The sequence below is a fragment of the Gorilla gorilla genome, chromosome 8 (genome assembly GCF_029281585.2).
Source record: "Gorilla gorilla gorilla isolate KB3781 chromosome 8, NHGRI_mGorGor1-v2.1_pri, whole genome shotgun sequence".
In the NCBI taxonomy this organism is placed as follows: Eukaryota; Metazoa; Chordata; class Mammalia; order Primates; family Hominidae; genus Gorilla; species Gorilla gorilla.
This window is the reverse complement of record NC_073232.2, coordinates 43733984-43758957: the sequence shown is the minus strand read 5'-3', so window position 1 is coordinate 43758957 and position 24974 is coordinate 43733984. Positions and strand designations below refer to the sequence as shown.

General features: G+C 50.8%; 1 protein-coding gene across 3 annotated transcripts in view; it reads left to right on the top strand.

Moving 5' to 3' along the window:
• The window catches only part of CHST3 (carbohydrate sulfotransferase 3), a 49822-nt gene extending 40148 nt beyond the window's left edge, over positions 1 to 9674 (top strand). For all 3 annotated transcript variants that reach the window (XM_019035473.4, XM_055353520.2, XM_055353521.2), the window contains exons 2-3: positions 1850 to 2096; positions 3284 to 9674. In XM_019035473.4, the coding sequence (XP_018891018.1) occupies positions 1957 to 2096; positions 3284 to 4583 (1440 nt within the window). In that variant the 5' untranslated portion in view covers positions 1850 to 1956 and the 3' untranslated portion in view covers positions 4584 to 9674. The remainder of the gene's footprint in view (positions 1 to 1849; positions 2097 to 3283) is intronic.
• Positions 9675 to 24974: the final 15300 nt, after the last annotated feature.

Here is a 24974-nt window from a genome sequence, read left to right as displayed (position 1 = left end):
GGCAATATAGCAAGACCCTGTTAGATATTATCTATTTAGATAATAATAATGACCTGTAATCCCAGTACTTTGGGAAACCAAGGCAGGTGGATCATCTGAGGTCAGGAGTTCAAGACCAGCCTGGGCAACATAGTGAAACCCCGTCTCTACTAAAAATACAAAAATTAGCTGGGCGCAGTGATGCATGCCTATAATCCCAGCTACTCGGGAGGCTGAGGCAGGAGAATTGCTTGAGGCAGAGGTTGCAGTGAGCCAAGATTACGCCATTGCACTCCAGCCTGGACGACAGAGCGAGACTCCATCTCAAAATAATAATACATACTATTTTAGTCGAGGGTCATTTTTTCCTTTATCCATCTGTTGTTCACCAACTGTGTATCTCTTGCCTGGCCCAGGATTGAGAGATAATGAGGGGCCCAGATGAACTCCCTGTCCTGCCTGAAGGGATGTTCAGTATTGAACAATTGTTGCTTTATGGCTTTATGACAAAGTCCCAGGTGCTCATGATAATCTTTGTACAGTGGTGGGGCTGTAGGGAGCCCTAACATAGCCTGGGGGAGGCTGCCTAGAAAGTGGAGACCTGAAGGCTGAGGCCATGTTAAGGATTTAGGTAGAATTTATGCGCTATGATATTTTTTTCTTTCGTTAATTTTTTATAATTTACATATACACATGGTAAAATGTGTAACAAGGCACAGTGTTACATAGCAAACATAAGCCTCACTCCACCTTCTCTCTCCACCTACCTGTCCACCTTCTAGATGCAGCCATTGTTACCAGGCCTTGCGTTTTCCTGCAGCCAGAGTCCATTTGTATCCCGCATCTATATTTTTTTCCCGGCATTTGTTTCTGAATGGGATCTTGCTACATCGGAGTTTCTCCACCTTGGATGATTTGTCACCCCCCACCTTCCCACCCCAGGAGACACTTAGCAATGTCTGGAGATATTTGATGGTTACAGATGAGCAGTGGGGGCCAGGCGTGGTGGCTCGTGCCTATAATCCCAGCACTTTGGGAGGCCGAGGCAGGTGGATTGCTTGCACTCAGGAGTTCAAGACCAGGCTGGGCAACATGGCAAGACCCCATCTCTACAAAAAATTTTAAAAATTAGCTGGGTGTGGTGGTGTGCACTTGTGGTGACTAAGGAGGCTGAGGTGGGAGGATCAATTGAGCCTGGGAGGTTGAGGCTGCAGTAAACTATGATCGTGCCACTGCACTCCAGCCTGGGCAACATAGTGAGACCCTGTCTCAAAAACAAACAATTATTGGCAATTAGTGGGTAGAGGCCAAGACTGCTGTCAAACATTCTATAATTCACAGGACAGTCCCCACTTACCTGGTGGAAAATGTCAACAGTGCTGAGGTTGGGAAGCCCCGTCCTGCATAAGCACAGGGTCTGCACCTTTGTGTGTGTGTGTGTGTGTGTGTGTGTGTGTTCTCATGTATTTTCTGGATCATTCACATTTATAGATCCACCTCATTATTCTTTGTGGCCACATAAAAATCCATTACCTGGATGCTCCACCATTTTCATTTAGGTGTTTGCACTCTTTTTGCTATTATAAACAGTTATGCTACAAAGGTTATTCTTTTCCGTGCACAGGCCTTTGATGTGTGAGGTCAAGGGAGAAACTGATGGAGGTGGGATGGATGAACCCGATGGTTCATTAGCATTTTAAATGACCTATTAAAGAGACCTTCAGTGTCTCTGGGGCACAGTCTGTCTGGAGAGTGGGTCTGGGGTCCTGGCTGCTAACCAGGGCCGAGATCCTCAAAAGTCTGGTGGAGAGACATCCTCTGCATTCCTCGTGTACAGACAAGGGTGTTCTGACCACCTGTCTCTCCGCAGGACAAGGGTGTCCCCCACCTGAAGACGGCAAGCTGGGTCCTGAGTGATGCCCCTCAGCTGAGTGTCCAAGGCCGGCCCAAGGAGCCCCCACGGCCCCACCTTTCCCCATGGAGAAAGGACTCACTTTGCCCCAGGACTGCCGGGACTTTGTGCACAGCCTGAAGATGAGAAGCAAATACGCCCTTTTCTTGGTTTTTGTGGTGATAGTTTTTGTCTTCATCGAAAAGGAAAATAAAATCATATCAAGGTGAGGGTTGCAAGCCCAAGTCTTCATCTTCCTTTCAAGGTGGGGTGGGTGGGGACAGGGAGGTAACTGCAGGGCTCTCTGTGGACCTGCAAATGCATTCCTTCAACAAGCCATCCCCAGGCCCCTTCTGTGTCCCAGGCAGTGGCTCCTGCACACGTCCTCATGACTGCACAGGGGTGAGACTTGGGCTCTGGACTCAGACAGCCTGGGTTGGAGCCCCCCATGTTGGCCCTCTACAGCTGTGAAAGGTTAGGCAAGATACTTAACATTTCTGAGTCTTCGGTTCCTCTTTTGTAAAACATGGCTAATAATGGGACCAGCATTGTTGTAAAGATTAAATGAGAAAATGTAAAAGCATTTAGCCCACTGCCTGACACATAGTTGGTGTCCAGTATTTGCTGGCTGTGACTATTACTGTTAATTTACCTCCTGGCCTTGCATTAGCAGCACATCCCCTATAGAAGTCTTGATGTCACTGAGCCCATGGAAAGGCAAGGTCCTAGTATGGATACTCTGATGGGCAAGGCTGCCAATGTGCAGCTGCCAAGTTGTGTACTGCTCAACTCCAGGGGCATGTCCCTCAAATAGGCTAATCTGGGAACGCCCCTTTACCCCTTTGAATTGGCAGCATACAGCTATGTGCAGTGGGCCTGTTAGATGTAGAAAGATTTCTTAGCCTGTTCTCCTCCCAGGCACAAGCCCTGCAAGAAAGCATTAGCTAAGATGGGTGGGTCAGGGATTGGGCAATATAGTGGATACCGTCAATCCCCCCCTTGGGTCACTGAGCAAGGACCGTTCTAGCTTGTGCCTATTGGGTTCTACTGCAAGCCCCTACAGCTCTGCACCTGAGAGCTTTCTCTCCACTGGCACACTGGCAAGCCGGAAGTACTAGGGAGTAACTGTCCCCCCCAGATCCCCATCAGACTAAGCCTCCAACGCCCACACCTGCTCCTAGCGGCACATCCATCATGGACCTCTTTCCTCCCCTGCCTCACTTCCCCATCCAGTACTTCCTGTGATCATGTCCCAAATAAACTTACTTAAACACAAATCCTTGCCTCAAAGTCTGCTTTTGGGGAAACCCAACTGAGACAGGTTTTGGTGATCTGCTTGGAGGACTGCTTAGGGTTGCCCAGGAGACGGGGTCCCCAGTCAGCCACTGACCCTGATCTTCTTTGTCCTCACAGGGTCTCAGACAAGCTGAAGCAGATTCCCCAAGCTCTAGCAGATGCCAACAGCACCGACCCAGCCCTGATCTTAGCTGAGAACGCATCTCTCTTGTCCCTGAGCGAGCTTGATTCAGCCTTCTCCCAGCTTCAGAGCCGTCTCCGCAACCTCAGCTTGCAGCTGGGCGTGGAGCCAGCCATGGAGGCCGCAGGGGAGGAAGAGGAAGAGCAGAGAAAGGAGGAGGAGCCGCCCAGACCGGCCGTGGCGGGGCCCCGGCGCCACGTGCTGCTCATGGCCACCACGCGCACCGGCTCCTCGTTCGTGGGCGAGTTCTTCAACCAGCAGGGCAACATCTTCTACCTCTTCGAGCCGCTGTGGCACATCGAGCGCACAGTGTCCTTCGAGCCCGGGGGCGCCAACGCCGCGGGCTCGGCCCTGGTGTACCGCGACGTGCTCAAGCAGCTCTTCCTGTGCGACCTGTACGTGCTGGAGCACTTCATCACGCCGCTGCCCGAGGACCACCTGACTCAGTTCATGTTCCGCCGGGGCTCCAGCCGCTCCCTGTGCGAGGACCCCGTCTGTACGCCCTTCGTCAAGAAGGTCTTCGAGAAGTACCACTGCAAGAACCGCCGCTGCGGCCCCCTCAACGTGACGCTGGCCGCAGAGGCCTGCCGCCGCAAGGAGCACATGGCCCTCAAGGCCGTGCGCATCCGGCAGCTGGAGTTCCTGCAGCCGCTGGCCGAGGACCCCCGCCTGGACCTGCGCGTCATCCAGCTGGTGCGCGACCCCCGGGCCGTGCTGGCCTCGCGCATGGTGGCCTTCGCCGGCAAGTATAAGACCTGGAAGAAGTGGCTGGACGACGAGGGCCAGGACGGCCTGAGGGAAGAGGAGGTGCAGCGGCTGCGGGGCAACTGCGAGAGCATCCGCCTGTCCGCGGAGCTGGGGCTGCGGCAGCCCGCCTGGCTGCGGGGCCGCTACATGCTGGTGCGCTACGAGGACGTGGCACGCGGGCCTCTGCAGAAGGCCCGCGAGATGTACCGCTTCGCCGGCATCCCCCTGACCCCGCAGGTGGAAGACTGGATCCAAAAGAACACGCAGGCGGCCCACGACGGCAGCGGCATCTACTCCACGCAGAAGAACTCCTCGGAGCAGTTCGAGAAGTGGCGCTTCAGCATGCCCTTCAAGCTGGCCCAGGTGGTGCAGGCCGCCTGCGGCCCTGCCATGCGCCTCTTCGGCTACAAACTGGCGCGGGACGCCGCCGCCCTCACCAACCGCTCAGTCAGCCTGCTGGAGGAGAGGGGCACCTTCTGGGTCACGTAGGGGGGCCGGGGCCCCGTATGCCCCTCCTCGTGAAAGGCCTGCCCCGTCTTTCTGCCGCAGCCCTCGCAGAGGGCGGGTGCACAGCGCCATGAGCGGGCAGCGCCTCCTGTAGCAGTAGGGCCCCCAGCCAGCGCTCCAGCCAAAGCGGCGGCCCCAGGGTTAATTGCGGAGAACAGGACAGTGCCCGGTCCCCTTGAGGGCCATCACACCCAGACCCAACGGGTTGCAGCCTCCTGAGCAGGCCTAGGCAGGCCCGGGCCTGTTGGCAAGCTTCGATCTCACACACACAGAAACATACATTCGTGCCTGGAGACCCTGCAGGCCAGAGTCCAAATATTTAACAATCAGAAGGGGCAAGGCTCTGACCAGTGACAGTCAGACCTCCTGCTTTATTTGGTGTTAACCGTTTCTTGTCTGGATGGTGAAGTCTGGAATCTGGGTGGGTCCTTGGAGGAGGGGCTAGGACAGCCGTGGGTGTCAAAGGTGGCATTTGAGGCTCGTTTGAGGTGACGGTGGCTGTTTACCAACTAGTATAGAGCGATTCAGCGTTTTCATGAATGGGTTGGCTGTGCTGGTTACTGATGAATCTGGGCCCCATATAGAGCTGCAAAACACACACATGTGTATAGACATACATACATGTACACCATACATAGACAAGCATCATAAAGGCACAAGTGCACACACATCTATGCAGACAAGCTTCCTCGCTGCTTATGCCCACAGGGTTTTTCTGTATGACACACCTCAGAGGAGCCTGTGATTAACATTTGTAGGATTATTTCGAGGGCAGGGCAGGGGAAGGAAACGCGTTAAAGGGCCATGACATGACACGGTTCCCTGGCCGGGTTTGGACTGAACAGTGGATTCAGAACTGCAGCGTTCAAAGCCCCTGCCCGCCTTAGATTCTCGTGGCTACCTCCTCTGACCCATCCACATCCTTGCGGCTGGCAGGCAGGATGTTTTGAAATGGTGCAGCCAAAGGCCCCGTCTAGCTTGGCTGGCTCCGGAACATGTCCATATTTGAAGGCTGCCTCAGGCCTGGCAGGCGGAAGCAGCTGTGGTCCCTGGAGGCAAAAGGCAGCTCACGGGGCCTTCCATTTCCAGCCAGGCCTCATCTGGGGTAGGGCCAAGAGGAAAGTACAGAGTGCCCGTGGGGGAGAAGTCCCACCAGGATGCCGCCCCTCCCCTGAGAAGCCCGCCTTCTCCCTCGTGGACAGGAGTCAGCCAGTTGGTTGCTGTGGTTACAGCCAGTGCCTGGAATTCCTCCTTAGGGCTCTGGGAAGAGTGTTGCTTAACGCAGGATGTGCTGGGTGTTTTATTTGGGGCTTTTATTTATGGCTTGGTGTCTTTCTTGTTTCGTGGCTGTGTTTTTGCTTTTGTTTCTGTAGGAGCGCCTCTTCCAAGCAGTGGAGGCCTGAGGGCTTGAGGGAGGCTGGGGAAAACCAGCAGGGAGCACTTGGCTCCTGGCAGAGGGAGAGGACAGGAGGAGGAGCCTTCCCCAGGAGGAACGAGGAGAGGTGGCCACGTGGCAGGCCACAGTGCCCTATGGGCTTTTCTGTTTGAACCCCATGTGGGATGAATCTCAAAGCCACCAGTGTTCTTGCCTAGTGTCCAGAGCAGCAGAGATTTGCAGCCCTCGCCCCTCCCTGAGAAGAAGCTGGATTTGAAAATCCCTCACAGGCCCTAACATGTTTCCTGGGTGGGCAGGGGCCTCATGACAAGCGACAAGTGTACCCAGAGTAGAAGGCCTTACCCACTCCCACCTCAAACCCAGGAGCAGAACTCAGTATCCAGAGCTTACAGGGAGCTGCAAGGGTTTGCCGAGGGCTGCCCAGCTCTGTTTCTGGTTTCCTGGACAATTTCTCTGTCAGATACGGCCCACTGTAAACCCAGAGGGCTGCATTTTGGGTTGAGTAATATGGACACCATGGAAGTACAGGTTCTGAGTCCAACATTGCCATGGGGGAGGGAAGAGTGTGTCCTGGCAGGAAGCCACCATTGGAGAAGGTGAGGCCAGTTACCATCTCATGGGATTCGCTATAATCAGCCTATTTGAGTTGCTAGGTCTCTGTCACTGTGGACTCCAGTCATTCAAGGAGGTCTCCACTCTTGGGTTTTTTTTATTTTCTTTTCTTTTGCTATTTTGCCTGAACACCCCAACACTCTTGGTTTTAGAGTCCAAGAGTAAGTTGTGCAGAGACATGGTTCTAATTTGGAGTTCAAAGGAACACCAGCTCTGAAAACATGACCGTGGGGCCAGGATGTTTCTGGCAGGCCCAGAAGTGCTGGCCGTTCTTCCCCAGCCTCCCCACTGCTCCCTCCTCTGTTCCCCATGTGGAGGTGGGGGGGGCTGGGACTGGGGAGGGGGCAGCCACCTCCATCCAAGGCTCTTCCTAGGGGCCCTGCTGATGTGGACAGCAGACTTTATCCCTCCTTCTTACTCTGGGCCAAGACCTCCCACTCCGCCCTCTGAGGATGGTACCAAGAATGGGCCTTTGGGACTTCTCAGGACATTGACAGTGTGCACACTGCAGGTTGACTTAATTTATTTATTTTGTGAAAAGAAGAGACAGAAAATACCTTATTATCTGCAGGGACTCAAAGCTGTACCCAAATCAAGAAAGACAAAATAACAATAGAAACCATTCACACACTCCGTTCATGCATGGACACCAGAAGGCGATTCAGAACACAAGAGGAGAATGAGCTGGAGCGCCAGCACCACGATGGCCCCGGGACGTTGTTTAAGATCTGAGATCACTTGGTTTCTCTCTTGTCGATCTGAGATGCTACATCAGGGCCCTTGCTGCTGTATTACCTCTGCCCGGGTGTTTGAGACAGGTCACAAGTGCGTGGATGTTTCCTGGAAGTGTATTCCCCTGGGGCTCAGCGATGCTCTGGGAACCCTTGGGGTTTGGGGAAGGACAGTGTGGTGTGACTATTGGCTTGACACGTTGTGGATATGGTTGGAGTCACCCACATGGATATGATTTTCAGCTTGGAGCTGGGATGGAGAAGATGGAAGCGCTGGTGGCCGGGCCTCTTTTTCCAGCGAGGCCAGCCCTGGCTTCTCCTCTGTTCCAGCTTGTCTGCCAGAAGCCTTCCCCTGCAAGGTGCCCACCTGCCCGGAGACAGAGGGAGCAGCTGAGGCCTCTCTCCACTGGCCGCCAGCCTCCCTAGCACAAGGGGACCATTCAGCAATGAGTGTTTACTCATGTTCTTTCTTGTTGATGAGTTCTGCGGCCCAGCATATAGAAATGGCTCAGAACGTTCCAGGCCTTGGTGAGACACGGCAGCGTCCAACGCTCACAGGCTGTCCCCATTCTGCCTGTTCCCATCTTCCCCTCGGGACCTGTTTATAAATTGAGGAATGGATGAGGGCCCTGGAGGGTCCTTGGGAGTAGTTAGTGGAGGGCAGGATTCTCAGGTCCCCATAGACAGGGAAAGAGAAGACCAGATGTGCATAGAAGCCAGTCTCTGTCACATACACCGCAGGTGGTCACCGAGTTATTTTCCAAAAGCTGAGGAACATAAAGCAAATTTAGGCTTTTGTCCTTCTGCAATACATGCACTTGAAAATAAGTAAACAGAAAAGAGATGTTTAATAACAAGTTTACTTCCAGTCTGCTAGCACCCTCAGCCTGGGAGCTACTGCCAGAGGCTGGCATAGTGGGGCAGCTGCTGACCAAACCCCACAGAACAGAGGGCACCAGGCATCACACAACATCTTTCCCTCCCATCTCTGCCATCTGTCTGTCTGGCAATGGAAGGAGCTTCAGCAGGAGGTCCTTCCCAGAAGGTTGATTCTTGGCCTGGGTGGTAGAGGAGATATTCTGACCCTAAAGTCTTCCAGCCCTGGGTCATCCTCTCCTATACTAGGGCCTATTGACCGTAGAGGCCAGGTGCGGTGGCTCATACCTGTAATCCCAGCATTTGGAGAGGCCAAGGTGGGAGGATTGCTTGAGCCCAGGAGTTGGAGACCAGCCTGGGCAACATGGTGAGACCAATTGACTGTAGGGCTTGTCCCTTGCTAGGACAGGAGCAGAAGACTGGATGGCTGTGTCCTCAAGGCAGTCCCCTCCCATCCCCATTCCCAAAGTCAGAAAGCGAAGCCAGATCTCAAGGGCTGATACCTGAGGCAAGGAGAGCTAAGGGGAGAGAAATTGGGGCTGAGTGGAAGCAGACACCTGCACAAGCCAAGTGTGTCTTATTGATCTGTACAAGCTGATAGAAGGACCATCTGCTGAAATCCAGGGCTCCTGAGTTGGTGGGTTTGCTTGTGAAGCTTCTAGGACAAGGCACAGCCAGATGGAAGGGAGAGGGTCCAGGGCTTCCTAAATGCAGCCGCATCACCTCTCAACTCGCTGCAGTTTCAGAGACAGTGGAAGCTGCTCTTTACCTCAAAAGCACAAAGCAGAATTGGCAACTTCACATGTCTCAAGAGTTCCAAGATCCTTTGGTCTCGTGTCCTTTGGCACCCCGTAACTGGACTGGGGACAAATTTGTTACGTGTTTCCAAGGCTACAGACATGGTGCCATCCTCACAGGCCTAGCTCATGTCATGGATCAGGTGCTTTGCTGGGGGGATACAATGACCGATGTGGTCTGCGTCTTCTGCCATTGGCTTGAACTGGGCACCCCCTGAAGTCTCCATCTCAGCTGTATATTCTAGTCCAAATTTGCCTGGCTCCCCTGTTCCCTCCCAGGTCCTGCACACTGTCTTTTTGCCAACACCTCAGCCCCGTTTGCTATTTCATGTCTGCATGGTATGAGACACCCCTTCACGGCACACACTGCCATGGTATGTACATATGCATCCACGTGTGTGTATGTGTAGCATGTAGCTCATTCTGCTCAGCCTCTGGCGCTGTTCCACGTTGCTCCCAGCCCCATTGCTATCACTGTCATCCCAGATGTCCTTGCCGTGGCCACAGACAATCTGCCGTCTCCTGGAAACGCTGGGGCTGCCCTTCAGAGAGCTGGCAGCCCCAGCAGTCAGGGCCTGCTTTGCAGAATAGAATGTGAACCCAACTCCTGATGGCCTACTTGACTTATTTAATTAAAGACGAAAACATGCAATGAGCAAAACCTGCAGCGTGTCTCTGCCTTTTCCTTTGCATTTGTTCTCAGCAGCAATTGGGTCATAATTTTTTTTTTTTTAAATTAACAGTGGTAGAAGGGAGGTGACTTCCAGCATGAAGCAGGACAGAGAATCCCCCTGCCCATTCCCAAGGGACCAAAGGCACTAGGGGAATATGGGGCAGGATGAATGTACCTTGCGTTACCAGGCTGGCAGAGCTGGTGGGGACTGCGCTGAGCGGAGAGAAAACCCAGGTATTTGGGGGCAGAGACAGGAGTGTTGGGCCAGCGGTCAGGGGGCCTGGGGATGAGTCCCAGCTTTGCCACTGTCTGGCTGTGTGACCTTGCATAAGTCACTTCCCTTGCTTGGACACCAGTTTCCTTTTAGAATGAAGGTGTAATCAGTTGTTCACAAACATTGTTCCCAAAAAGCCCCATTAGGGATTCAAAAGTCAGCTGAAAGGGCAGGCGGCACCCTCTCAACAAGAGTCACTGTGCGTTTTGATCTGCTTCACGTGTTCAGATAGCATTTCAGATTTATTTGGCCTTCAACTAAATCTCCAAAAACACATAAGAAGGTTGCCAAGGACCCTTTCAGCTAAGAAATTGAATGGAGTCCTTTCAAATTGCAGTTACATCCGTCATAACAACTTCAGTTCTTACTACATTTCAGCCCTGCTTGTCTCCCAAGAGCTGCCTGCAGAGCATGGGTGTTTCCCTGGGGAGAAGGGAGAGAGCTCATTTTGGAACACAGAAGCCAGAGCTGGTGGGGCTTTGTGGATCTCAGGACACAGGGGTAGCAGGACCAGCAGCTGCAGGAAGAGGCAGAGGAGGGCTGAGCACGGGGACAGTGGCTCCTGGAGTGAGGGAATGAAGACTCAGAGAGGCTCAATGTGAGGGAAGAGACCCCCCTCCCCAAATCTTAACCTGTGTCTCTGCCAGTTCACCCAGTCCAGGCTTGGGAAGCTCAAGCCAGCTGCCTCCCACCTCTTAAAGTATTTGAGCCGGTGCCTGTCATCCCAACCTGAACAGAAGCTGCCCACCCCAGTCAGGTGCTATTGCTGTCTCCCCTACGCTGGGGGCTGGATATAGTTAGTTTAATTTCTGGGCTGTGTTTCCTACCACAAATGACCCCCTGGGGAAACAAATTGCACTAATCACAGAGCAGAGAAGCCTGGACGCCCCCCCACCCACCCACCCCTCAGCCGCCAGGCCGGAACCGTCTCTCCTCCTCCTCCTTTCCCCCACCCCCAGAACCCTTCAGGATCGTCAATCTTCCTTCCTACACCCCAATTTACTCAACCCTGGGGAGGAGTCAAGTGCCCCGTGGGCTCTCTGGGAGCAGTTTGATCAGCAGGGGGCTGGGGTCAGGGACCTGTGCCATTGCCCACAGATCCCTGCCAGGCCCAGCATTGGCCCAGCCCTGGAGCCTGCAGCAGCGTCCTCAAGTGTGTTTGGAGAAACTGTGGTCACAGGATTGCTCTTGGGAAGTTACAGTGCACATTTGCGATTACAGGCTCCAGGTAGGCCGCTTTCCTTTGACTCACCCAGCATTAAGGATTACCTTCTAGAAAGAACCATTTTTATGGAATTCCTTTATCATGAAAAACTTTTTTTTTTTTTTCCAAACAACAGTCTTTTTCAAGACTCTGGCCTTCTTTATTTTTTAAGACTCTGTCTCCCAGGTGGGAGTGCAGTGACGCAATCACAGCTCACTGCAGCCTGGACCTCCCAGGCTCAAGCAGTCCTCCTGCCTCAGCCTCCCAAGTAGCTGGGACTACAGGCACGCGCCACACCTGCTAGCTTTTTTGTATTTTTTGTAGTAATCAGATCTCGCCATGTTGCCTAGGCTGGTCTTGAACTCCGAACTCAAGCAATCTGCCGGCCTCAGCCTACCAAAGTGTTGGGATTATAGGCATGAGACACTTCACCCAGCCAAGACTCCGTCATTCTGCAAAAGAGTTAGTAGCTACCAGCAGCCTGCAGCTGGAAGTATGTAGGACCAAAAGCCACCCTAAGCAGCCATTAGGTGGTGGGTGAGTTGGCTGGGAGAAAAAATCTAGGGTTGGGTTTAAGGCCCATCCCCCTTCACACCATCCTCCCCGAGCTGCCAGGCTAAGAGGAGCCCTGAGAGATTGCAGCAGCCTCGGGGGCACTGACGGCCAGGGTTCAAGGCCCTGAGACTTGCTGTCCCCAAACCTCCCTGGTTCTTGGCTTCCTCAACTCAACCCACGCTGTGGGGCCTCCGTGGCATGACCCAAAAGATGTGGAACCCCCCCACTCTGGAGAACCAGGCCAGGTATAAACACCATGGGATACTATTTATCTGAGAAATAGGAGTTTGAGATTGCTCTTAAAGGAGCCATTTCTGAAACAGTGGGACAAAGGTTACCAGCAGTAAATAGGTTTCCTGGAGGTGTAATCCTCTAGTAGCTAGTAAAACCTTTGCTGAATGCTGCGGGCCGTTTATTGGAAGAAGAAGCAGGTAGTAAGTGCCCAGCAGGAGAGGCCCGCCCAAGAAAATTAGAAGGGGGAAAAAGAAGGAAGGGAGGGAGGGGGAAGGAAGAAGAGGGAAGAGAAGAGGAAAGAAGGAAAAAAGGGAGGAAGAGGCTGGGCATGGTGGCTCACACCTATAATTCCAGCACTTTGGGAGGCTGAGATGGGAGGATTGCTTGCAGCTAGGAGTTCGAGAACAGCCTGGTCAACATGGCAAGATCCCACCTCTTAAAAAGAAGAAAAAGAAAGAGGAAGGAAGGGAGGGGAAGGTTGGGAAAGGAAGGGAGAGAAGAAGGGAGGGAGGGTGACAGTGGGATGCATTTCATGCCAATGCAGAGGAGGAAGACAGCCAAGTTGTTGAAAAGTACACCCTTGGGGATAGCCGCAGCCACAGTGCCCAAGAGTTTAGAGGGTCAGGACAAGCCCAGGTACACTCAGTCCTGTACACCTTTGGCCATGGGGCTAATTTGCCCCATGGATATGTGGCTCACACCATGTTTGTTTCTGTTTTTAACAATCGGCAGGCCAGCATGGTGGCTCACACCTATAACCCCCAGCACCCTGGGAGGCCAAGGCAGGTGGATCACTTGAATCCAGGAGTGTGAGACCAGCCTGGGCAACATGGTGAAACCCTGTCTCTACAGAAACAAAACAAAATATTCACTGGGTGTGGTGGTGCGCACCTGTAGTCCTAGCTATTCGGGAGGCTGAGGTGGGAGGATTGCCTAAGCCCAGGAGGTTGAGGCTGCAGTGAGCTGTGATCACATCACTGCACTCCAGCCTGGGTGACAAAGTGAGACTCTGTCTCAAAAACAAACAGTTGGCATTCGAGGACAACACTAAAAAATGAAGGGGTTTTATATAAAAGGCAGACTTGGCTCCTCTTGAAAATCAGGTGTCTTGGTTTGGGTTACACCAGCAGCTGACACTGGGACAAGGGCAAAATGGTTTCTTTAGGAGCTGTGGATGGTCCGGCAAGGGAGGAGAGGAGGCAGGCAGCCAGCAGAACCGTGCCGCTGAGCCAGCTGCCACTTTGGGGAACTGGAGCCGAATCCCTCCGGGAACCACAGTGCAAAGCCGGTGCCTTGGACTCACTCCACCCCGGGGTGAGGGGAGGGAGTCTGAAGGTTCCTACACCAGTGCCTGTCAGCCTCTGGCTGAGACTGCTCTTGGAGGGTATTAATTTCACAGCACAGCCACTGGCCCCAGCAGAACAGCATTCCCAAACTCTGGAACAAACCATTAGACTCAGAAGTAAAGATACAGGTGGCTAGAAGTTTCCAGAGCACAGTAAAAGGTTAGGTGTAGGGGATAGGGCACGGTCTGACAACATCTACGCCCTCGGGTGCTCTCATTCCCACGGGAAAAATAGGCTCTGGTGGGAGGGGGCAGCAGCCTCTTTAACAGGAGAACGTCAGGGTCCCCACCTGCCCATCCCCCGGTCTCCCCAATTACTGAGGCAGCAATGCCCTTTGCCATGTATCATAGCACTTGCACTGATGTTTGACTTCCAACACAATATCTTCTCTGTGAATTCATGTCTGTCCAACATGAGAAAGTGTCAGGCCAAGAGGGCCACGGCTCCCAAGCCATTCACTGTGACAGCTCCCCAGCCACTACAGATATTTGGGTTTGCAGCCCTGGCTTAAAGTCCTGGAATGCTAAGGGCTGGGCTGGCTTTCCTGACAACATTCACTCTAGGCTTCTTTTTTTTTTTTTTTTTTTTTTTGAGACAGAGTCTTGCTCTGTCGCCAGGCTGGAGTGCAGTGGCGCTATCTCGGCTCACTGCAAGCTCCGCCTCCTGGGTTCATGCCATTCTCCTGCCTCAGCCTCCCCAGTAGCTGTGTCTCTACTAAAAAAAACAAATACACTCTAGGCTTCTTAATGCTTAGACCTCAGGAATGAGGTGGTTGCTCTCCCTGGTCTGCACACCATGGAACTCAACTCCCCCTGGCCATCTCTCACAGCACCTACCTAGACTTCTCCCGCCCACCTGAGCAGATGGCCAGAATAAACACTGAAGAAGAGGACAGCTGGTTTTGCCCACCTGGAGGTGAACAGGGCTAGGCCTGCATCCAGTCCACGCCAGAGCTGCCCCCTGGAATGTTTTCAACTCATTTCTGCCTCGGTGCACACAGTGGGGCATGCTCCTCTGTGGGGCACACAGACCCCTTGGGCACGCGCTCACTGTGATCAGCATGGCAGTTCCCAGTGCCTGGGCTCAAATGCTGCTCCATTCTCTCCCACACAGGAAAGCTCAACAGAGTGACAGAGGACACTGTGTGTGCAAAGACCTGGAGGATAAAGGGGACATGGGAAGTTTGGAGACCAAGAAGCAGTTTGCTCTGGCCGAGATGGTGATGAGACAGGAGGCTGGAGAGGAAAACTGGGGCCCGAATGTACTAAGAAAAAGAGGTTTGACTTGCTCCTAAGAGCTATAGAGAGCCATTGAAAGGCAGAGTGAAGCAGAGTGGTTTGGTCTGATCAACTGTATTCTATTTTACAGAGAGAAGAGTGAGGCACGGAGAGCTGAAATGACCAGCAGCGTCAGAACATGAACCCACGCCACTCATCCTTGGATTCCAAGCCTAGATCCTCCTGTCCTATCCTTTGCCTCATGCCTCCCACCCAATGTATTAAGACCCCATGGGCTGTGTGCTATGGTTTGAATGTCCCCTAAGATTCATGTGTTGAAACTTCATCACCAGTGTGATAGTACCAAGAAGTGAGATGTTTAGAAAGTAAATCATGAGGAGAGAGCCTTCAAGAATGGAATTAGCAGCTGGGTGCGGTGGCTCACACCTGTAATCCCAGCACTTTGGGAGGCCGAGGTGGGCAGATCATGAGGTCAGGAGTTTGAGACCAGCCTGGCCCACATGGTGAAACCCCATCTCTACTAAAAATACAAAAATTAGTCAGGCATGGTTGTGGGCCCCTGTAATCCCAGCTGCTCGGGAGGCTGAGGCAGGAGAATCGCTTGAGCCTGAGAGGCGGAGGTTGCAGTGAGCCGAGATCGCACCATTGCACTTCAGCCTGGGAGACAGAGTGACTCTGTCTCAAAAAAAAAAAAAAAAAAAAAAAAGAATGGAATTAGCAACCTTATGAAAGGGCTGGAGGAAACTAGTAATCACTCCTTTTTGCCCTCTGCCATGTGACAGCACAGCACTCGTCGTTTCCAGAAGAAGCCAGAGTAAGATAGGAAGCAGAGAACATCCCTCACCAGACACCAAACCTGCAGCACCTGGATCTTGGACATCCAGCCTCCAGAACTTGAGAGATAAATTTCTGTTGCTTTGAACTTGCCCAGTCTGTGGTATTTTAGTATATTAAGTTGGTGCAAAAGTCATGGGTTTTTTGCCATTACTTTAATGTAAAAAACTGCAATTTTTTTGCACCAACCTAATAGCAACAAAATTGGATGAAGACACTGTGTACATGCTATGAAACCCAAGCCAGAATCACAGGCTTCTCTCTGGAGTCATACAGGGCAAGCCCCAGCCCTCTCCTGGGTGCTAACTTTCCAAAGTCTGCCCCTGAGTCTGCTCTTCTCCAAGCTTGAATAGCAACAATGTGTCCTAGCTGTGGGACCTTGGACCAGTGACTTGCCCTCTCTGAGCCTCAGCTGGCTCACGTGTAGAATGGGGGATAATATCGACGGGAAGGGTAGGGTGCTGTATGGCGCATGCCTGATTTGCAGTGAGCCTGAATCAACAAATACTTTGAAGTCTGGAATGGAGGCCCAAGTGGAGCTTATCATGGAACCTAGGGCCACATAGAATGAGTCCCTCGGCATCTGCCCCAGGCAGGCAGGCTGTAAACCTGGACAAATACTGCAAGGACAAATACTGCAGGACAAATACTGAAAACCAGAATTGAGGTTCCAGGGACCAACTCTGAGACACCCCATGGAGCAATTCCCAGAGTTTGGACAAGTGAGCAGGGGAGAGTTTTCTCGTTCCTTTTGGGAGTGTTCATTCATTCCACTTCTGTATTTTTTTAACATTCTCTTTCCCCTGACTTGAGGTTGATTTATTTAAGCAGTTTCCCTTCCAAGAAAAAATGCCCTTTGCCTCTGTCTCTATCAGTGGAGAGACCGACACTTAGAACCAAGAAGACCCTGGTTTAAATCAGTTCACTCAAGACATTGGCTGATGGGCAGTGCTTCTCCCTCCAGCCCTGGCTCTTGAGGGGTCTGGCCAGCCCAAATAGTGGCATGTTCACACTTGGCCTGACCCACCACTTCCTGACACGTGTCCTATTCGGCTGGGGAGCAGGGAAACAGTTGAGAAGACATGTATCAAGACTTCCTCATGGAAGCAGGAATCCAAGATGCCCATTACAGGGGAATGCTCCTGACATCTTACTTCTAGATGCCAGTGCCTTCTCTTTCTCTTTGAGGGGTGTTTAAGCCTCGGTCCCTGACCTCAGCATTCACATAGCCTGCCACTGTGCCTGACCCAGCAAGATCAGTGGTTGAATTAATTAATTAATTAATGGTGATAAAGTTCTAGAAGCATTTGGAATAAGAACTTTTTTTTTTGGAGACAGGGTCTCACTCTGTTGCCCAGGCTGGAGTACAGTGGCATGATCATGGCTCACTGCAGCCTCAGCCTCCCAGGCTCAAGCCCACATCAGCCTCCTGGGTAGCTGAGACTACAGGTGCACACCACCACAGCCAGCTAATTTTTTTGTATTTTTTGTAGAGAAAGGGTTTTGCCATGTTGCCCAGGCTGGTCTCGAACTCCTGGGCTTAAGTGATCCTCCTGCCTTGGGTTCCCAAAGTTCTGGGATTACAGCCATGAGCCACCACACCCAGCCATATCTTTTTAAATACACAGTGGTGCACTGTCTTTGCAAATGTCAGTGTTTGTATGGCATGGAAGACAAGAGTGTGGAATCTGGAGCCAATCTGCCTGGTCTCAAGTCCTGGCTCTGCCCATTTCATGGCTGTGTGGCCTAGGGCAAAGTACCCAGCCTGTCTTTGCTGCAGTTTCCTCATCTGTGAAATGGGAATAAAGCTGGTATCTACCTCATGAGGTTTTTGTAAGTATTAAGTTAATGCATGAAAATTGGCGCATAGTAAGCGCTCAGAAATGATTACTGCTATGCTAAGAGCCTGGCCGGAGGTAGAAGTAAAGAGGGTAAAACAGGAAGTTCTAATGGTTTTTCTTTCAAGAAATTGTTACTGAAACCACAGGGGTTCGGGCTAGGTCCTGCTGCTTACAACACAGAAAGCCAATCACTAAGACAATGAGGATTGCCGGGGAAGAAGCCTTCAGCTGGGTACCGCATCCAAGGAGATCAGTCCCAACTCTATCTCCCTGACCAACTAAACTTAGGGGTTTATATAGCAAGGAAGAAATGTAACTACATCTAGGAAAACAGGAATTAGGGAGGGGTAAGGAAGAGGAGTTGGTCAACAACAGGCAGGCGTTGGCTTAGGAAATCATGAAGGGTGAGAGGTCTGGCATCTCATTGTCCAGATCCAGTGAGTTTCAATCAGGGAGGCCTGATGGTTGGTTTCCTGAGAAATGAACTCAGATAAGACAAATGTAACTTTGCCAAGTTTCAAGACTGGGAGGTTTCATTTCAATATTTATTCCAAAGTAGCCATAAATGTCAGTTCTATGGGATAATTAGGTCTGTTTCAAAAATGACAAGATTGCAGCTGGACACAGTGGCTCACGCCTGTAATCTCGGCTCTTTGGGAGGCCAAAGCAGACAGATCACCTGAGGTCAGGAGTTCAAGACCAGCCCGGCCAACATGGCGAAACCCCTTCTCTACTAAAAATCATAAAAATTAGCTGGGCATGGTGGCAGGTGCCTGTAATCCCAGCTACTTGGGAGGCTGAGGCAGGGAGAATTGCTTGAACCCAGGAGACGGAGGTTGCAGTGAGCCGAGATGGCACCACTGCACTCCAGCCTGGGGGACAGAGTGAGACTCTGTCTCAAAATAAAAAAAAATAAAATAAAATAAAATAAAAGAACTTGGCTTTTGATGCCAGTGATGCTGTGCAAAGGCAGGGAAACACCACATGAAGAGCTCCTAGACAAAGTCTCCTGTTCCATTCTAGATGCAAGCCCAAAATAAACACAGGAATAAAGCTCAGACCCAGTGGAGATCAAAGAAAGGCAAACCCAAATAACAGTGACCTCTTACACTGGCAATATTTTTTTTAAAAAAAATAGCAAAACCTGGCTGGGCGAAGTGGCTCACATCTGTAATCCCAGCACTTTGGGAGCCAAGATCGTGCCGCTGCACTCCAGCCTGAGCAACAGAGTGAGACTCCGTCTCAAAAACAAACAAACAAAAAAGCAAAACCCAGTGCTGGTGAAGGTGTGGGGAAACATTCATTCTTTTGATGGGAGACTTCTGAAGGACAGTTTGGTGACGTATATCAAACATCTTAACATGTTTCCTACCCTTTCATCCAGCAAATCCAGTTACAGGAATTTATTTTATTTTATTTTATTTTTGAGACAGGGTCTCGCTGTGTCACCCAGGCTGGAGTCCAGTGGGGTGATCTCAGCTCACTGCACCCTCTGCTTCCTGGGTTCAAGCTATTCTTCTGCCTCAGCCTCCCGAATAGGTGGGACTACAGGCACATGCCACCATGCCCTGCTAATTTTTGTATTTTGTTTGTTTGTTTGTTTGTTTGTTTTGGTAGAGACAGAGTTTTACTGTGTTGGCCAGGCTGGTCTCTAACTCCTGGCCTCAAGTGATCCACCCACCTCGGCCTCCCAAAGTGCTGGGATTACAGGCGTGAGCCACCACACCTGGCCCAGTTACAGGAACTTATCCTAAGGAATTAACTGTGGCTGAATGCTAATATTTAATGTTATTAAACATTAAATGTTGTTTGTAATAGTAAAAAACTGGAAAACCACTCAATTGCTGAATGACAGGGGGCTGGTTACATCAGTATGGTTACACATATGATGGATTCTCTGTAGCCATTAAAATGATCATGCAGGTTTTTTCATGACAATTAAAAATGTTTAGGATACATTAGATGACAAAAGTGGGCTGTAAAACAACAAGCGCCATATGACCTCATTTTTGTGAAATGAAGTATTATCTCTAATATGAATATATCTGCACAGATAAATGATTGGAAAGATGGAAACCAAAGTGTTGACGGCCGGGCGCAGTGGCTCATGCCTGTAATCCCAGCACTTTGGGAGGCCAAGGCGGGCAGATCACGAGGTCAGGAGATCGAGACCATCCTGGCTAACACTGTGAAACCCCGTCTCTACTAAAAATAAAAATAAATAAAAATAAATAAAAATTTGCCCGGTATGGTGGCGGGCACCTGTAGTCCCAGCTACTCAGGAGACTGAGGCAGGAGAATGGGGTGAACCTGGGAGGCGGAGCTTGCAGTGAGCCAAGATGGCGCCACTGCACTCCAGCCTAGGGGACAGAGCGAGACTCCGTCTCAAAAAAAAAAAAAAATGTAGATTAAACACAACTAAAAAGAAAACAATAAATCTAAAAGAGAGAGCTGAATAAATTATCACGGCATAAACTACCCAGAATGCAGCAGAGAGAGATAAAAACATGAAATGCTAGTTAAAACACAAAGACAAGGCCAGGCGCGGTGGCTCACGCCTGTAATCCCAGCACTTTGGGAGGCCGAGGCAGGCAGATCACGAGGTCAGGAGATCGAGACCATCCTGGCTAACACGGTGAAACTCCGTCTCTACTAAAAATACAAAAAAAAAAAATTAGCCAGGCGTGGTGGTGGGTGCCTGTAGTCCCAGCTACTCAGGAGGCTGAGGCAGGAGAATGGCGTGAACCTGGGAGGCGGAGCTTGCAGTGAGCCGAGATGGCGCCACTGCACTCCAGCCTGGGTGACAGAGCAAGGTTCTGTCTCAAAAAAAAAAAAAAGAAGAAAAAAAAGAAAGAAACCAAAGTGTTGACAGTAGATGGTGAGTATTTTATGGTTTTCCCTCTCTTTATCTGAAATGTTAACAATTTCTTTAACAAACACGTATTCCTTGTGTCATCACATAGCAGTTAAGAGCTTGGGCTTCAGAGTTAGGCTGCCTGAGTTCAAATCCCAATTCCATCATGGGTTAGCTGAGACCTCTCTGAGGCGCAGTCTTCAAGTACAAAATGGAGAGAATAATAATAAAGCCAAGACCCTGGCTGGGAGGGTGTTGGAAGGCTCTAAGTGAGATGATACAACCCGTGTGCTGCCCCTGGCACAGTACCCCACAGTTATCCATTACTGTTACTGTTATCACCATGACTAATTACTGTTATAATTATTAATATAACCTTTGCAATTAGGAAGGTGAGAAGCCTTGGCCCCTGCCCATATCCTCTGGCCACCCAGAGTCCCCAAGAGCTGTCCCCACCAGCTCTTCCCTGCCAGGTTGGCGCTCGCTCTCAGACTTGCTGTGAGGCCTTCAGCCTACACTTGCCAGAACTCCCGTGTTTTCTCCTCCGTGCCCTTTTCTGCAGAGAAGGCTTGGAAGAAACAGCCCAGCAAACACCAGTCTCCTGGCCCCAGAGCGAGACATGGAAGTTTGCAGAAATGCATCACCAAATGTTTGATTTGGGAGGAGAGGAAGAGCAGAGCTCATACCGAGAGCAAAATAGGACAGAAAGGAGATTTTTCAGTAAGGGCTGAGGAGAGACCATCGTTCATCACTGGGGCCTCCTTGTTTCCTCACTTAGTTTCTTGACTTCAGTCCTGACCACCTCATTTGCTGTGGAACATCTGGCCCCAATATGGGGCTGATTTAATAAATCCAAGACATCTTCCTTTGCCCAGCAGACTTAGAAGAAGCCAAGGAGAAACCCTGTGGGGTTGCCAGCAAGGACCCATAGAGGCAAAGAGACAGACAGGAAAGAGGAGGATGGTGAATAACCAAGTGAGAACCGGGGCGCATCTGGCAGGTGAGCTGAGACCCATGTGTTCAGAAATCAAGGTTATGGGCCAGACAGAGGCATGCCCATTGAAGCCAGCAGCAGCCTCCAGAAGCGACCACCTGCCCTTGGTTTCTGTCCTTTCCTGTTGTTCCTCACTAGGCAGGAACTGGCTTTATGTAGGTCACAGATTTTCCAGATATGGGAGAGCAGGATTTGGGACACCTTGTAGTTGTTACACACACATGCGCACGCGCGCACACATACACACACCCCCTCCTCCCAGACTGGAGGGCGGAAGGGTCACGGAGCTTCAGCTAGAGTCCCTCCTCCTGTTGGTCTGGCCTGTAGGGATACTGTAGCCCCTCTGTTTGCGGATGTCTCATGACCTCAGACAAAGCAGAGTGACTGTGGCTGATGAGCGTGTCGGAAGGGCTGACGGGAGCATCAGGTTGAAAATGAGAGAAAGAAGTGAATGAAAGACGTTGTGATTCCTAGAAGTTCCTACTCCACCCACTTCCCACAACAACTCCACTACTCCAAATGAGAAATTAATTCCTTCAGGATCAGGGTTGCGAAGGAGGTGCCAAAACCTAAGAAAAAGGCTTTGTGTTTGCAGGGTGTGAACTTGGTTTAAGAGAAGCTAGCCATCACGCAGCTATGGGACAGGGTCCTGGACGTCTCAGCATTTCAGGAGAGTTAGCAAGGCTGCCCTGCGCGGGGGTGGGGTGGGTCTCTTCTGTTACTGGTGTTGGAGATAGAACAGTGGTCAGGGACATTAATTGTGGCGATCGATTTTTCTTATTCTCACTTATGTATGTAGAAGAGATTCAATGAATGGTAAAGTCATTATACCCATTCCCCTACAGGGAGTAGAGAGAGACCAGCTTTCCTCATTCTGAACTCTGGCCCTCTACAGGGAAGAAAGAGTCCCCAAACTCAATACTAAACAAACCCAGTGGTTTTCAGCACTGGACACAAGTTAAAATCTCCCACTAGTTCTCACACTTTCCTGGGTATGCGACGCCCTGCTCCTGAAGGCCTTGTTAAAACACAGATCTCTGGACCCCACCCTAACAGCTTTGGATTCTGTTGTCAGGGTGGGGCCTGAGAGTTTGCACTTTAACAAGTGCCCTGGTGATGCTGATGCTGCTGGTCCCCGGGTCCAACTTTGAGAACCACCACCCCACCCCCGGTCCTTAGAGACTGATTTGGTTGGTTTGGAGTGGGGTTTCTTTGGCAGCTGTTGTTTAAAAGCACCGAGGGTATCCCAGAAGAGCCATGGTTCACACCATCAAGGCCAGTTATGGAGAATCTACTACGAGAGCACATTATAAAAATAAGCACTTTCAGCAGGACATGGACTCTAAAAAAAATAAATAACATAAAAGTAGAAATAAGCAGAAACATCCAGCTCTCAGTTAAGTACTTGCTAAGCTCCAGCTGCTTCAACCTCATGTAACTCCTGTTCCCTTTCCACACCCTGGTCTTAGCCCCTCTGCAGCTTTGCAGGAGCCGTCTCCACGTGGCCTGGCCTGGCTGAGCTCTGGGGCAGGAGCGCTTGGTGGCACCTCTTGGCTCTGAGTCTACAGTTTCCTTGACATCTTATTGCTCTGATTTTCTCTCAAGTGCCTCCCCTTCTTTCCTTTGTTCTGGGAGAAACATTCCCTCATCTTGTCTATGTGCAGAGATCCCCAATGACTTGCCTTCCTTACGACTGAGCAGATAGAAAGCGACTCGCCTTGGTCTGTGGAATAGCCGATATCCTATGACCCTTATCCCTCCGCCTGGCGAGGCCCACATGGACATAAATCACAAGGATGCCAAGGCAAGACTGTGGACCCTACCTCCAGCCGAGGCCTGGCAGAGGGGAGCTGTGGGCTTCTAGCCCCCTGTGGGAAGATTTACCAAACAAAGAGCAGATGCTTCAAACAATGACTTCATTGCAGACTGGGTCCCAGTACATTCAGGAAGGGAGTGGCCCATGGATGCTGGCCAATCCTACTCAGAGGAGCCTCAAAGAGAAACCAAGCCGGCAAGCCAGTGACCAAGAAGCCACGGTGAGGACTGGGGAGGAAGACATGCACATCTCACCTCTCCTGGGCCAGGCAATTATAGGCAATATCCTAATTAATCCTTATGACAGCCAGGCACAGTGGCTCACGCCAGTAATCCCAGCGCTTTGGGAGTCCAAGGTGGGCAGATCAGGAGGTCAGGAGTTCGAGACCAGTCTGGTCAACATGGTGAAACCCCGTCTCTACTAAAAATATAAAACTTAGCCAGGCACGGTGGCAAGTGCCTGTAAGGAGAATTGTTTGAACCCGGGAGGCAGAGGTTGCAGTGAGCTGAGATCATGCCACTGCACTCCAGCCTGGGCAACAGAGCAAGATCCCATCGCAAAAAAAAAAAATTAAAATTAAAAAATTAATCCTTATGATGCCACAGTAGACCTTGATCTGGAAGATGTGACTGCTGACCTATCCTGCCTCCTTGGGTCTGATACAAACAAGCCGAGTGGGAACTGGCAAAAGGGCACGGGTAAGCACTCATGTATGTGCATACAGATGTGTGTGTGCCTGTGTGCATGTGTGTGTTGATTCGCATACCTTCCTGCCCTCTCCCCACAGATTCCTACCCCTCAGTCTTCCCAGCCCCAGCGCACACAGATTCCATCTTCATTTTCTTAAATCTTCGTCTTTGCCCATAACCTCCCCCATGGAGCCTCCCAGCCTAATTGAAAAAAACAAAAAAAGAGAGAGAGAGAGAAATGTTGAACTGTTATATGATTCCCCTTATCTCAAATGGGAGGAAAATCGCTGGAAAGTTTTAAAGTCTAGGTGTCAATAGTCTTGTGAGTCATTTTACGACTGGGTTTGTGCAGCCCCGCAGCCAAGCCCTCTTGCCTCTCTGAATCTGTTTTACCATCTGTAAAATGCAGTCAAGGGAGATGGGGAGGGCTTCCAGTCAGGTTAGTTTCACATCCATGCTTTGAGGCCCTGTGGTCCCAGAAACAGCAATAAATGGGCAAAACATTAAAAGGGAAAATTTATTTTTTTAATTTTTTTAACTTATGTTTTTTGAGACAGAGTCTGACTCTGTGGCCCAGGCTGGAGTGCAGCGGTGTGATCTCGGCTCACTGCAACCTCTGCCTCTAAAAGGGAAAATTTAAAAGCACCCCCTCTATCAGAAAATAAAAGACACAGTCACACTCAAAACCATTTTAGACCTATTTGTGGTACAAAAATGGACTGAAACCCCAATGCTGTAAGGTGCCAGAGACCTGACCTCTTGGGGCTCTGGGTCAGAGTCAGCTGTCTAGGTTGGGTGCGGTGGCTCATGCCTGTAATCCCAGCACTTTGGGAGGCTAAGGTGGCAGGGTCACTTGAGCCCAGGAGGTGGAGGCTGCAGTGAGTCATGATTGTATCATCTCACTCCAGCCTGGACGACAAAGCAAGAACCTGTCTCAAAAAAAAAAAAAAGAAGAAGAAGAAAAAGAAAGATGTTTCTTTATTGTCTTATCGTCTTTCCTGGCATCTCTTACAGCTAGGTGTACCTATGTGACTAATGTCCAACCAATGGAAAGTAAGTGGAAGCGTTAGGTGCGATTTCATAAAGGGAGAGTGGTACTCTTTTTTGCTTCTTCCACCTCATGACAGCTCAAATGCAGACGTAATGGCAAGACTCAAGCCGCCATATTGGAGTGTGGGGTAAAAGCCACTCACTGAGGACAGCAGAACTGGATAGAAGTCTCCCGAGTCCTTGATAATTATGGAGGCACCACGCTAGCCTTGGACAGCCTATCTCTGGAATGTGTGTGAGGTTTGTGTTTCATAATGTTGCTGTAATTTTGGGTGTTCTGTTACTCAAGACTGAATCTAATCCTCGCTAAATCAGAGGTGTCACACTTCGTGCCACTACTCATTAATTTGGGGCATTAG